At 39.0% G+C, this 14,983-nt stretch overlaps 1 protein-coding gene across 1 annotated transcript; it reads left to right on the top strand.

Annotated features, from left to right (window-relative positions):
- Positions 1–3,028: 3,028 nt before the first annotated feature.
- LOC109200718 (histone-lysine N-methyltransferase mes-4) lies at positions 3,029–14,555 on the top strand (the record flags this gene model as incomplete). The annotated part of the gene is made up of 14 exons (XM_019356313.2): positions 3,029–3,051; positions 5,601–5,755; positions 6,373–6,493; positions 6,798–6,960; positions 7,129–7,321; positions 7,507–7,578; positions 7,975–8,046; positions 8,443–8,514; positions 8,911–8,982; positions 9,379–9,450; positions 9,847–9,918; positions 10,736–10,841; positions 12,978–13,076; positions 14,368–14,555. Coding segments are annotated over exons 3-14 (1,299 nt in total), but the record flags the coding sequence as incomplete, so codon positions are not given.
- Between the last annotated feature and the right edge of the window lie 428 nt (positions 14,556–14,983).

Below are 14,983 nucleotides of genomic sequence, written 5' to 3'. Positions count from 1 at the left end.
CGCCGCGCTATGCATTCTGGGATATGTTGGGCCATGAAGTCTACACAGCCACATCCTTCAAATTCAGGGAAATGAAGGACGCATTTGTGGGCCACATTTCGAGCAGCCTTTGAATTGAAACTTAAAATGCGGCCTTTAAGGCTGCAGACCCTGAATTGGGATACAGCCCCTGTTGCTCTCCCCTGTCTGTGTTCTCTGTCAAATCCCTGTGTAAAGCCATGTCTCTGAGTCTGTCTCTGTGATTTTGTGTTTCCTGCTTTACTTTCAAGGGCTGTGTCCCAATTCAGGGTATGCACGCTTGAAGTACGCATTTCAAGTGCGAATACGTCACCGCCACGCGACGACGGCTGTCCCAATTCAAAGTGTACTTCAAATGCATACTCCAAATGCGCCGTCGATTTCCCGAAATATCAAGCGTGGTCTGGTGCACGCTTCGTGGCCCCATATATCCCACAATTCATAGTGCAGCGGTGGGTGTGGATAATTTTGCCGAAAAATACGGCAGAAGGGAGCGGCCGAAGAGTGAACTGTCAGAAGTAAGTACTGAATATGATGTCACTTATTTATGTGCGAATGTTTAAGAACATTAAAACATTACTGTTGGCCACATGTCGGCAAAGTTATGTGACATTAGTGATGTTTGTACTTTCAGCATTAACTTGGTTTTAAAGCCTTTACTTCTATATATGTATATATATATATATATATATACATATGTATATATATATATATATATATATATATATATATATATATATATATATATATATATATATACATATGTATATATATATAGTCGACCTTAATCTTACAGAGAATGTGATGATTTTATGGATAATTAAAGTCAGTCATATATCCACAAACACAACAAGCTGAAAGTCAGTGATGCTGCTCGGTTTGCAGTCCTGAATATCACGGCACAAGCAGGATTCACTGCACTGTTAATGTTAGCTATGTTATATTGCTGCCTCTGCTCGGTGGTGTCGAGCTAAACGGACTTTAACGTGTGTTTGAACGAGCTGACGGTTCACTCGTTAAGCTGAAAGAAAGATGCTTTAATCACAGGAGTCACACATGTGTCCACTGAACCATCTGGAACTCTTCTTGTTTAGCACTCGTAATAACACAAACACTAAATCTTCCTTCTCTGTTCTGTTTTGTAGCAGTGTATACACCTGAGACTGTCACCTGTCTGTCTGTCCTGCACTCTCTCTCTTTTTCTTTCTCTCTGATTGTGGAATAAAAGTATGAACATGTATTTATAAGTTACACTTGTGTTTGAATCCTGCAGCTTATCACACATTTGATTTCCATGTGTGACGACTGCAAGTGTCCAGAGTGAGGACAGACTGAGGGACCCACTGCTGCACATCATCTGTGAGGCTTTGCACCCCTGATGATCCACCAGGACAAACTCAGCAGTGTGTGAGGAAGAGGAGGAGGAAGAGCCAGCAGCAGCTGACAGATGGAGAGAATAGACAGACTGTTCCTGTTTGTGAAGGACTGCTAGAAAATTTTTAAATAACTAATTGTCTGTCCTGAATCAGTCTTATTAGGTAATGTTCAAATAATGTGATCATTCCAGTGTTTTCAGTGTGGGAGAAAGTACTCAGGGCCTTCAAGTTACACACTATGAAAGGCAGCAACAAGTTTAATATTCAGAAACCTAAAGTATGTATCAGCAGCAGAATGGAGCTAAAAATAAATGTTTGTTTCAGTTCTATGAAGCTTTGAGTATTTTGGATTAGTAGTACTGCTGTGTTTGTTGCATCATATTGCTGTAATTGTTTATATGCTTTATATATTCTGAGGTAAGTTGATCTATAGTGTTACATCATATTCTATAAGGATGTTATGTGTTTGTTTACTTTCTGCCCAGTTTGACCCATTTAGCAGAAGTCAGCCTGTTTATGGCTCTGATATCTATTCTGTATGACTTGAAGCAGTTATGACATGGTATGATTTTCTCACCCAATAAAGGAATATTTAATATATCAGTCTACTCTTCATTGTATCAGAAACAGTTTTCACAGCTCGTACATTTTCCTTTTTACACATATATGTAAGCATTGAGCCAAATGTAATAATTCCAACATATTAAACGAACAATATTTGTCTCTTATGTATAATACATCTATATATACACTGTCAGAGATACTTGTCTTTGAGTGAAGATTTAAGGTGATAGGAAATATAAATAACGGCAACTTTAATCTTTGACCCAGAGTTCAAGCTCACTGCTGTAATATACATATATATATACATATATATACCATAATAATCTGACAATACATATGATATTGGCCATATTATATTTACATTACCACAGTGAGATGATTTTAGTCTCATGAACAACGTTAGCTAATTGTTATTTACTAACTAATCTTGAAATGACTTCAGTACAGAAATAAAGCCCAACTATCATGTTTTACAGTCCCGTGGTTTCAGCCTCAGATACTCAACTAATACAAGTGATGTCATGACAAAAATGAAGGACCAACAGAACATTTTTTCTCCTTCATTTCTGTCACACACTGCTGTATGACACGTTTCTCGCAGTTAGTATCATGGTTGGTAGGCAACCTGAACAGCGCGATGAAGGCTAGACCGTCCCATTTCACAAGCCTCTCACTTCCGCACTTCCCGTACTTATAGTACGCACCGTCCGTAGTACGCGTAGTGTGCGTACTTCAAGCGTGCATACCCTGAATTGGGACACAGCCAAGGTCTTTGTCTCATGTCAGTGTTTTCAGTTTTGCTTCCTTGGTCTCGTTAGCCCTGATGTCTCCCACCAGTGTTCACCTCCTGCCTCTCATTCCCCTCGTTATGTCCTGTGTATTTTAGCCCTGTATTTTCTGTGCTCCCTGTCGCGTCGTAAACGGCACTAATCCTGTGCTGTGTGTCTCCCCGTGGATTAGTTTTGTATTGCCTTTTATTTTCCAACCAGCAATAAAGCTGCCGTTTTTGAGTTTCACTCCAGTCTTCCGAGAGTCTGCATTTTGGGTCCTTTTCCTCGTTTCTGCCTGCACACAGCTGAACTATGACATTTAGGTATGTAGACATGGTCTACATACATACCTGCATGTTAGACCTAATTCCGAACCAAACTATTTAAAGCGGTATTTCCTTTAATTGTTGCTCCAGTTTTGGATATAATGAATTTATTTTTAGAAAATGGATACGTACCATAGGATTTTAAGGTTGCTGTAATTAAACCTCTATTTAAGAAACCCTCTTTTAATCAAGACAACTTAATGAACTATAGACCTATATCTAATCTTCCCTTCATATCTAAAATTCTTGAGGTAATAGTTGCCAGTCAGGTGTGTTAGCACTTAAACAATAACGACCTGTTTGAAGAGTTTCAATCTGGCTTTAGAGCTCATCATAGCACTGAAACAGCTCTGGTGAAAGTTACTAATGATATTCTCATGGCCTCAGATAATGGACTGGTGACCTTTCTGGTTCTACTGGACCTCAGTGCTGTTTTTGACACATTCAATCACAATATTCTCATAGAAAGGTTTGAAAATGTTGCAGGGATCAAAGGAACAGCACTAGGCTGGTTTAAATCTTACTTGTCCAACAGACTCAAGGTTTGTTTACGTAAATGATAAATCCTCTTCAACCTCTATGGTTACTTGTGGCGTACCACAGGGTTCTGTACTTGGACTGATCCTTTTTACTATATATATGTTCCCTATTGGTAAAATCATTAGACAGCATGGGATAAATTTCCATAGCTATGCACACCTAAATCCTGATGAACCTAATCAGTTATAAAGATTACGGGCATGCTTGGAAGACATAAAAACCTGGATGTCTTCAAACTTCCTCCTTTTGAATTCCGACAAGACAGAAGTTGTCTTTGGACCAGAAGCTCAGAAAAACAAATTACTTGGTCAGTCCCTTCATCTGGATGGCACTAAATTAGCCTCCAGTAATAAAGCAAAGAACCTCTGTGTTATTTTTTGACAAAGACATGTCATTTAGATCTGACATGAAAGAGGTTTCTAGGGTCTCCTCCTTCCACCTCCGTAATATTGCTAAAATTAGAAACATCCCATCCAGGAGTGATGCTGAAAAACTAGTTGATGCCTTTGTTACTTCAAGGCTGCATTACTATAACTCTTAACTATCAGGAAGTCCACATAATGCAACTAAAAGTCTTCAGCTGATCCAAAATGCTGCAGCCAGGGTTCTGATGAATATCAAAAGAACAGATGACATCTCCTCCCGTGTTTTAAATGCACTTTAGAACAGCACGCAGCAACACTACATATGAGCGAGCGGAGGGAGGCATGGGGTCTTCACAGAGCCCCACTCTCTGCCAGCCGTCAGGGCGGGGGGTCCTGAAGGTGGAATTGGCCATCTGATCGAGGCCTGGGTTGCAGCGGCCCCCTGCCACTGTGGAGCCGGGGACGGTCTGCTTGATTTCCACCTCAGGGAGGAGGGCAACATCTGGGTCTGGGTATGAGTTCCCCCTCCGGGGCAAGAATACCTGGACCTGGGATGTAGAGAATGTTTGGGGAGTGTGATTGTGTGTACAGTGTCCATTTATGTCTGTGTCCACGTTGGGTGAGGGCCGAGTGTTTGTGGTTGTGTGTATGAGGGTGGGAAGGTATGTTTGTGTCTGCCGTACACATCACCACCAACAACACCACAAGCAGAGCACAAGTTTTAAGCCAGCGTGGTGTGATTATAGATGCCGTGCAGGTGGGTCCATCTCACATGCAGCGGCATCGCAGAACACGCCCCGCCACATACCCTCTTCCCCCGACTAAGACCGGGGAGCCACCTCCCCCCCCCCTCCATGAGCAAGCGAGGGAATCGGCCTGGAGCATCAGCGCCCCAGCCCAGCCACGGGGAAGTGACTACCTGGGCGTTCGCCTGTAGATCTAGCGGCGCTGGTGACGAGGTGGTTCCAGGGACCGCCCACGCTTCCAGCGGCACCCCCATCCCGCTAGCGCACCAGCCTGTGGCTCACCTGAGCCGGTCGTTCCCTCGCGCTGTCCAACAATTACAATAATTATACGGTTGCTGTAACAGATTGTAGATACAATGCAGGTGAGTCCATCTCACCTGCAGCAGCATCCCAGAGCAGCCACAATAATAAAGATTTTTCTATTTCATTATAAACTTTGTCCTAATTATGTCATGAGTTTTTACTATTTAAAAAGAAAAAGAAAGCATCACAAAAAACACTTAAGGTCATGAAAATTAATTGTATTGCTGCAATACTTAAATATCTGTGGTCTAATCTATTTTTATTCACCAATCTCATTGTAGCAATAATATGCCTTTTTGGTCCAAGTTAATTATTTGAATTTTAAAACTCTTTTAGCCAAATAACTTTGAAGTTGTTACTAAAACGCGTCATCCCCATTTACTACTTTTGTTTCATTCTTTAAAAATTTAGAAGCATAAATATCAGTCTTTTGGAAAAATTACATTTTATACAGTATTATTAAGTCTACATATTCCAAGTGAGTTATGTCAGAATGCACTAGAGCAATTTAACTCTATTACATCATAGCATTCTATTTGCAAGAATCCCAGTGTTAATCCACTGTTCTTGGCCAATGATATCCACTCCTCAGCACTATGGGGGCGCTAATGTACATCTACGCTGGTTGCCAACCACCATGAACATTTAAAGAGCAGAAGAAGAAGAAGAGGACACTAAAGAGTTCAGGTGCACGACATGAGGATTTAATGAGACAGCTTTTATCTTACTGCTTTCGTGGAAGATCAGGTGAGAACCATACAAATTCCCTTACACATGATGTTTATATAAATATATTCATCCAATAAAGCAAAGTAATATAGGTTATTATATTACGTTCGGATACACCAAAGCATCTAATTTTTGACAGTTTAGGTAGCCAGCATGCTAGTAGCAAAAGTTTGACATTCTGTTGCTGTTGGTTTGATTAATTTTGGTTTTAGCATCACAAAACTTGTGGTTTTAAAACTAGTGAGATCTGTTTTCAGAAAATATTTTACAAATGAAACAAAAACTGTAGGACAAATATGCTTATTGTTCAACCATACTAAATCATTATTTTAATTTATAACTTTAAGAAATATAAAAGGTTAAGGAAATGTGGATATGAAATTAACTCATTAAGATTTGCAGTAACCTTAGACCAAATAAAATATACGAAACAGAACTTCCACAGGTAGGGCATGCAGCCTCTGACACACAGTCATACAAGATAGGAGGAACTGTTGGGAAACACAGATATTTGGAACCTTTAGGGGAGCTCTCCCCAACATAAATAGATTTTTCGATCTGTTTATTTCTATGTCTACATACATTTTGTAGTATAATGTGTTATTTCTAAAGTCATTAATACCTGATCTTTGCAGGGGATGGCGGCAACAAGGCCACGGAGAGATAAAATAAATCCCAGACAAGATGCTAGGTATTACTGCTCCTTAGGTGAAGACAAGGCAGGATTTGATGTGAGGTATATTGATTCATTTAAAGGTGAGTTGATTCCAAAGAATGCAGTCAGCTTCTCAAAATAGAAATTTTTATGTTTTTTGTAGTTTTTTTGTAGCATACCATGCATGAGAAAATTAATAATCACGAATATAATTATACTTGTTTTATTATTATTATTATATTTCTATTTTTTCCTTGTCTTTCCCCAAGGAATTATGAACATGTTACATGTTCCAAAATAAATAATACAATATAATCAAATAAAAAACATATTTAAAAACAAGAAGGATTTTAATTAAATGGTTTATAGTTTATTGCCCAATTTGTTTTTGATGTGTGTCTTTAGGTCGCGGTGTGTTCAGCTGTCAGTCATTTCAAAAGGGAGATTTTCTTTTTGAGTACAGAGGACAAATCATAACTAAAGAGGAACAAGAAAACCGAATGAAACTTTACCATGATGCACTCAAGGTTTTCATATTTGATTTCAAGTTCAATGGAAAACAGTTATGGTATGTAACTGCTTTGATAAAGGATAAAATACATGAGGTTTACAAATTATAATATTCAAATAATATTTTGAATTGAATATTAAAATGTTATTCAGATGTTCTACAACCTAATATACTTAATGACTTTCTTTGCAGAGTGTAATTGTTATTGTATACTTTTTGTTTTAGTGTTGATGCTGCCAGAGAGGACGGCTCACTTAGCAGACTTGTAAATGACGATAATGTGAATCCAAACAGTAAAATGACAGTTACCAGAGTGGATGGAAGGCCCCATCTCTTTTTGTTTGCAATCAAAGATATTGGTCCAGGAGAAGAAATCACCTATAACTATGGTGATTCCAACTGGCCATGGAGAAGCAAGGTATAATGTAAATAGTACAGTATAAGTATAAATAGTATTAAATGAATAAAGGCTATACTGAAAAGTATGCATACACACACGGGTCCTGTGTAATACTCAACTGGACAGGTCCAGACATTAGGAGGACTGTATTCATCTTGGCTAGACCCAAAGACTGCCATTCATTATTCATGCTTCTTCCTTAGAAATCCAACATGGTGGCATCTCAGGCTGTGGATGAGAATGCAGCCAGTTCCTCTCCTAACGAAGCAACAAAGGTAAATTGGAGTTTCAGTGTCAGATTGTTTTAGTTGTAGACTGAGGTGCTAGTTATTAGGCAGTATTGAGGTATGTGGGTCCTTGGTTATCTTGACCAAGTAAGATGCACGCATTAGGAGGACTAAGATTTGAAACAGGAAGTATAAACAACTGAGTTCTACCTACAAGTGCGCCCACACACACGGGTCCTGTGTATTACTCAACTGGACAGGTCCAGACATTAGGAGGACCGAGTTTAGAAATGAATTCAGATCAATGAGAGTTACTCTGGCAATTGTGCATACACACACAGGTCCTGTGTATTACTCAACTGGACAGGTCCAGACATTAGGAGGACTGTATTCATCTTGGCTAGACCCAAAGACTGCCATTCATTATTCATGCTTCTTCCTTAGAAATCCAACATGGTGGCATCTCAGGCTGTGGATGAGAATGCAGCCAGTTCCTCTCCTAATGACGCAACAAAGGTAAATTGGAGTTTCAGTGTCAGATTGTTTTAGTTGTAGACTGAGGTGCTAGTTATTAGGCAGTATTGAGGTATGTGGGTCCTTGGTTATCTTGACCAAGTAAGATGCACGCATTAGGAGGACTGAGATTTGAAACAGGAAGTATAAACAACTGAGTTCTACCTACAAGTGCGCCCACACACACGGGTCCTGTGTATTACTCAACTGGACAGGTCCAGACATTAGGAGGACCGAGTTTAGAAATGAATTCAGATCAATGAGAGTTACTCTGGCAATTGTGCATACACACACAGGTCCTGTGTATTACTCAACTGGACAGGTCCAGACATTAGGAGGACTGTATTCATCTTGGCTAGACCCAAAGACTGCCATTCATTATTCACGCTTCTTCTTTAGAAATCCAACATGGTGGCATCTCAGGCTGTGGATGAGAATGCAGCCAGTTCCTCTCCTAACGACGCAACAAAGGTAAATTGGAGTTTCAGTGTCAGATTGTTTTAGTTGTAGACTGAGGTGCTAGTTATTAGGCAGTATTGAGGTATGTGGGTCCTTGGTTATCTTGACCAAGTAAGATGCACGCATTAGGAGGACTAAGATTTGAAACAGGAAGTATAAACAACTGAGTTCTACCTACAAGTGCGCCCACACACACGGGTCCTGTGTATTACTCAACTGGACAGGTCCAGACATTAGGAGGACCGAGTTTAGAAATGAATTCAGATCAATGAGAGTTACTCTGGCAATTGTGCATACACACACGGGTCCTGTGTATTACTCAACTGGACAGGTCCAGACATTAGGAGGACTGTATTCATCTTGGCTAGACCCAAAGACTGCCATTCATTATTCATGCTTCTTCCTTAGAAATCCAACATGGTGGCATCTCAGGCTGTGGATGAGAATGCAGCCAGTTCCTCTCCTAACGACGCAACAAAGGTAAATTGGAGTTTCAGTGTCAGATTGTTTTAGTTGTAGACTGAGGTGCTAGTTATTAGGCAGTATTGAGGTATGTGGGTCCTTGGTTATCTTGACCAAGTAAGATGCACGCATTAGGAGGACTAAGATTTGAAACAGGAAGTATAAACAACTGAGTTCTACCTACAAGTGCGCCCACACACACGGGTCCTGTGTATTACTCAACTGGACAGGTCCAGACATTAGGAGGACCGAGTTTAGAAATGAATTCAGATCAATGAGAGTTACTCTGGCAATTGTGCATACACACACAGGTACTGTGTATTACTCAACTGGACAGGTCCAGACATTAGGAGGACTGTATTCATCTTGGCTAGACCCAAAGACTGCCATTCATTATTCATGCTTCTTCCTTAGAAATCCAACATGGTGGCATCTCAGGCTGTGGATGAGAATGCAGCCAGTTCCTCTCCTAATGACGCAACAAAGGTAAATTGGAGTTTCAGTGTCAGATTGTTTTAGTTGTAGACTGAGGTGCTAGTTATTAGGCAGTATTGAGGTATGTGGGTCCTTGGTTATCTTGACCAAGTAAGATGCACGCATTAGGAGGACTGAGATTTGAAACAGGAAGTATAAACAACTGAGTTCTACCTACAAGTGCGCCCACACACACGGGTCCTGTGTATTACTCAACTGGACAGGTCCAGACATTAGGAGGACTGAGTTTAGAAATGAATTCAGATCAATGAGAGTTACTCTGGCAATTGTGCATACACACACGGGTCCTGTGTATTACTCAACTGGACAGGTCCAGACATTAGGAGGACTGTATTCATCTTGGCTAGACCCAAAGACTGCCATTCATTATTCACGCTTCTTCTTTAGAAATCCAACATGGTGGCATCTCAGGCTGTGGATGAGAATGCAGCCAGTTCCTCTCCTAATGACGCAACAAAGGTAAATTGGAGTTTCAGTGTCAGATTGTTTTAGTTGTAGACTGAGGTGCTAGTTATTAGGCAGTATTGAGGTATGTGGGTCCTTGGTTATCTTGACCAAGTAAGATGCACGCATTAGGAGGACTGAGATTTGAAACAGGAAGTATGAAACCCCAACCCTAAATCTGGTTTGCATAAAGACGTAGTTCTCGGCTTGGTTGAAATGAACTCTGATGTAGTTAGATCGCATATTTGAATTTCAGCTGATCAAGGAGCAAGAATGAAGCTTACTATAGCAAGGAGCATGTAAATACAACCGAAACAATCGCTAAACTCTTTCCTGTTAATGCTAAGCACATTTATGTAACATTGTTGTGTAAAGGCCATCCGTTATGTCTTGATGGATTCATGACTTCATGATTTAATTATACTTTTTTACACTCCCAGTCAAAACTTTGGACACATCTTCTCATTTCAGAAAGAACAAATTGTAAGTCTAATCTTTTTTGGGGGTTGTGGGTCCACAATGAATTTTATTTTCATTGTGGTTTTGTAATATATACCATAATATAAAACCTAGAAGAACAAATTGTTTTGAAAATTGATCTATATACAGCAGGTATTTTTCCCTTTAAATTTTGCATTGCAAAAGTTACAAAAATTGATTTAATAGTTTTAGTAACACTTGAACCTGTTTTTTTTTTTTTTTTCTTCCGTCCTTAACTCCTTTATAAAGAGGAACCAAAACAACTATTTGGTTGTGATATTTTACATCACAAAAGTATGAATTTTGTTTTTGATTACACTGTTTTTTTTTTTGTTTTTTTTTTACCAAACAGGACTGCGATCATGATCTAGTCCCTGACGAAATGTCAAGTTTAGAAAAATGTTTTGCATGTGGAGGACCTTTTTCGCCTCTGAAATGGAGTGGTGTGAGATGTGAAGGTAATTATTTAATTATGGAAGGTTGGGTACATTAGAATATCTTAAATATGATCCATAAGGAACACTATAAAAACTAATCCATAAGTAAATATGATATATGTTCATAATGAACCTTTTACATCTGCACTTTTTACATATTTACTTACCATGTCATTATTAAAGCTGCTATACCCAATTTGCAAAAACAAGTTAGCTTAACATATTTTTTTTCATGTTCATAACAACATTTTAACAAAGCATAGCTATAAATGTTGTTTGAAGCTTAAAGAAAAAAAAATGAAGTGGTTCTGTTGCATTTGTCTAAAACCATCAGCCAATAACATGGCTCAGTCCAGAAAAACGATAGAACAGTCTTACCTGACTCCTTAAATTCTACATTAACATGGCTCCACCACACTATGCACTGGCCTGTTTAGCAGCAAGGTTGTTGAAGGCTTAAAAGTTGATTAGGAGTTTGCACTCAATACTATAGTCAGTGTGCAGCCAGTAATGTTCTTTTTAGGATGTGGTGATATAGTCTCTAGAGTGAGTGCAGTAGAGTAAGGGGGCAGCAGAGTTCTTAATAGATTGCAGTTCTTGGAGGTGAGTTTGGGGAAAGCAAAGATGCTGGGATTCTTTTTGAGGGTGGAGAGAATGGATAGGATTAGGAAGAACAATATCATTGGGACTGCACATGTTGGAAAAAATGTCTACATTGTTCTACATTGGCCAGGTTGAGGTTGTGTTGGGCATGTGCAAACAAGGGACAGTGAGGAAGGTTTGTTGAAGGATGTTAGAAAGGAAGCTGCCCTGCAGGAGACAGAAGGAGATGAGATTAATCAAGAGAGATGAAAATAGTTGGTGTGTGGAGGGCTGATCTACTACTCTTTATTTACCTGGTTTACGCTTCTGAAGTATTCCCTCTACGCTCTCATCCTCTTTCTACAGTAAATCAGTGGTGAGTGGAAAGTTGACCAGTCACCGGAGTAGTGATGGGTCGTTCGCGAACGAAATGGCTCTTAGAGCCGGTTCTTTGAAGTGAACGATGCGAGCCGGCTCCTTATTGGGAGCCGTGGATTTTTTTTTTTTTACTTTCTCTTGCCCTCTCTCTCACTTTTTTCGCTGCACGTCAGCCTTGTGTTTGCGCTGAGTAGAGACGGGAGGGGCGCAAACAGAGCCTTGCGTTTGCACCCCTCCCGCCTCTGAGCAGAGGGAGGAGCTAGGGGCGGTAGTTACACTCGCAACAGCAGTAGCACACGAAAAGAGCAGCAGGGAGAGAGAGAGAAAGAGAGCCGGGAGCAACAACAAGAGACAATGTCGTCACATTAGAAAGGTGGAGTAAAGAAAATGAGTGACACCAAGAAAAGAAGCAAAATCTAGAACCATTTAAATTTTACTGACAATACATAGGCAGAGTGTAGAGTCTGCAAGAAAAGGATATCATATAGAGCCGGTGCACGGGCACCTGAAAACTGTCCACTCATCAGTGCGATGGGAAGATAAAACACAGTGAGTTAAGTGTGATATAAGTGAAGCTGCCAGTGTGTCTACCCACTGAGCTGAGCACTGGGCACTTGGTATTTTTAAATTTAAAGTTTAAATTTTAAATTTTAAAAGTTAAATTGTAAATGGTAGGTTTTTGTATTTTATAATTTATTTTTTAAATTTTATGTGGAGTGAATAAATAAAAGCATATTTATATAATGAACATATATACATAGAAAACACGTTTTTAAACATTAGTAATTCATTTTGTGCATAATTTTATATTATTGTTAATAATAAATGAATGAAAGCAACAAAACAACCTGAAGAGCCGGTTCGGGAGCCGAAAGAGCCGGCTCTTTTTAGTGAGCCGAGCCGAGAGAGCCGGATCTCTAAAAAGAGCCGGAAATCCCATCACTACACCGGAGTCTTGTTTGGAGAAAAATTCAGCCTTGTATCTTTTAATATCAGCTGTAATAGCTCTAGCCATATTCCACATTCACATGTGTCACCTTAAACTAAAAGTCATAGTTGCGACTCTGGATTTATCTTAGAAACCATATTCAAGATTTCAAGGTCCATTAGTTGCTTGACCACATTCAGGAGCATTTGACATTACATTATAAGAGATTTAATACAACAAATATATGCTTACTGTTTTTTGTTTTTCAGCACAAAGTAAAAATGGAGCGGGTAAGGTCATTGAACCCAACAGAATACTAAACAAGGAGATGAAGCCAAGCAGTAAGAAGAAAACAAATAAACAATCTGGTAAATGGTGACATGCATACAAAAGTCACTTAAGCACAAATGTAAACTTCATGCATTTTTGAACCCAGTTATCCACACCACCCAAGCCAGTATGGTGACTATGCTCATCTTTCTGCCAGGGACCGTACCATAATTCTACAACTTGGTTAGACAATTATATTAACCTACTTGGTAAGGTAAAACATAAATCACATTCAATGTGGAACAATACCTTGTATTAAGTAATGGGATAAATGTTTAAATTACTTTCCCTATGCCTGTTTTAATCTGTAATACATTTAAATACTTATCATTTTCAAAACAGCAATGCACCAAAACAATTAATAAACAAAGCAATGAGAACATATTATGATTTGGGTTTTTAATTTTGAGGATTCCTCAACCATTGGGCTTCTACATTATCTCCATACTCTGAACATCATCTTATTCCCATAGGCAGAATCTGGATAATATTGGAAAATTTGGGCTGGTTTGGCTAATTGTGGGCTGTAACCTGAACGTCTTGAAGAACATTATGTTCACTGAAAAAACCTGAAGGCCCACCTCATGGTCAGGCAGGGTCCACCCTTGTTTTTAAATAAACATTTGAGTCAGACAGTTATATATGAAATGTTTGAGTATATGTTATACATTTCAAATTATTACAATATCATGCTATACATGTTTTTTGTTGTATAACGGTGTGTGGAATAAAATGCTCTCCATCCATAGTGATTTGCCATAGCTATTTATTGGAATTCTGACTTAATGTGGGCTACCTTTCAGAATTTTACATTTAAATAAATGTATTCATCCATTGTAATAAGTATTTAAACAGTCAGCATTACAGGATTTATACCAAAGAAACACTGTTACAACAAATTCACCTTAAAGGGGACATATTATGCAAAACCCACTTTTTTTGTTGCTTTTGTATGTATATTTGGTTATGAATTGCCTCCCGACTCCTTAAGTGTAGGTTTTCAACAACTAAAAAAGGAGCTCTTTTAGGTCCCAGGTAGTGTATTTTGCACAATCCAGCATAATCACAGCCTCAGCACCTGTCCTCGTGGACAATGCAAAGGCCGTCTTTGGGCTGTGTAGACTAAACACTAACTGTTCTTAGCAGGGCTGTAAAACTAGTGTGTGCAGAACTCAATTCTTCGGCTTATGTGAAGGAAGCCGATTATCGCCATTATATTTTTGCATCCTACAACCATGTCAACTCACACAATTGAGCATAATACGTCCCCTTTAATTTAAAAATTGTTTAAAAAGTAGTTTGTTTACATTTATTTTTTTCTGCTTCTAGCTTCTCTGGAAAATGCAAGGAGGGTCAAAAAGCATCCTTGGTCTCCCACGGAGGTTGCTGCGATAATGAAGCATTTTGGCGAACATATCAAAAAAGGAAAACTGGCCACTATTATCGAATGCCAGCAATGCAAAACTGCAGAAGATCCTCCTCTGGCTGGTCGTTCTATTCAAAACATCAGAGATTTTGTGAGGAATCGGGGCGTGTCGTTGAAGAAAAAGAAAATCCTATGTAGAGGAGTCTACATAACTCCAAAGTACTTCTTGGAGGAGTTACAAAAGATATTTTGTATGTTTTGGTTTCTCATTTATTTATTTTAGAATTTTACTATTAGAAGATTGGTAAATTCATTTTGTTGACACCGTTTTAGTGCATCTGATCTAAGAGGACATATAATTTTATATTGCCAGTTATTTCATTTCTGTTAACAAAACAATCCTGTTTTTGTAAAATGCACTCAATTTGTTCCTTTTATTCACCTGTTGCCCTTTTAATACACACAAAATACATGTTTGTGTATGTGTATGGCCTTTGTCCTGTTAATAAAGTTAGCCCTGACAATTACTGTTCATGTCAGGGGAGGAGCCAAGTTACCTAATTAGTGTTGTCCTCTTAT

Source organism: Oreochromis niloticus, unplaced genomic scaffold, assembly GCF_001858045.2.
Source record: "Oreochromis niloticus isolate F11D_XX unplaced genomic scaffold, O_niloticus_UMD_NMBU tig00001764_pilon, whole genome shotgun sequence".
In the NCBI taxonomy this organism is placed as follows: domain Eukaryota; kingdom Metazoa; phylum Chordata; class Actinopteri; order Cichliformes; family Cichlidae; genus Oreochromis; species Oreochromis niloticus.
The sequence above is the reverse complement of the archived record's forward strand: the minus strand, read 5'-3'. Positions and strand labels throughout refer to the sequence as shown.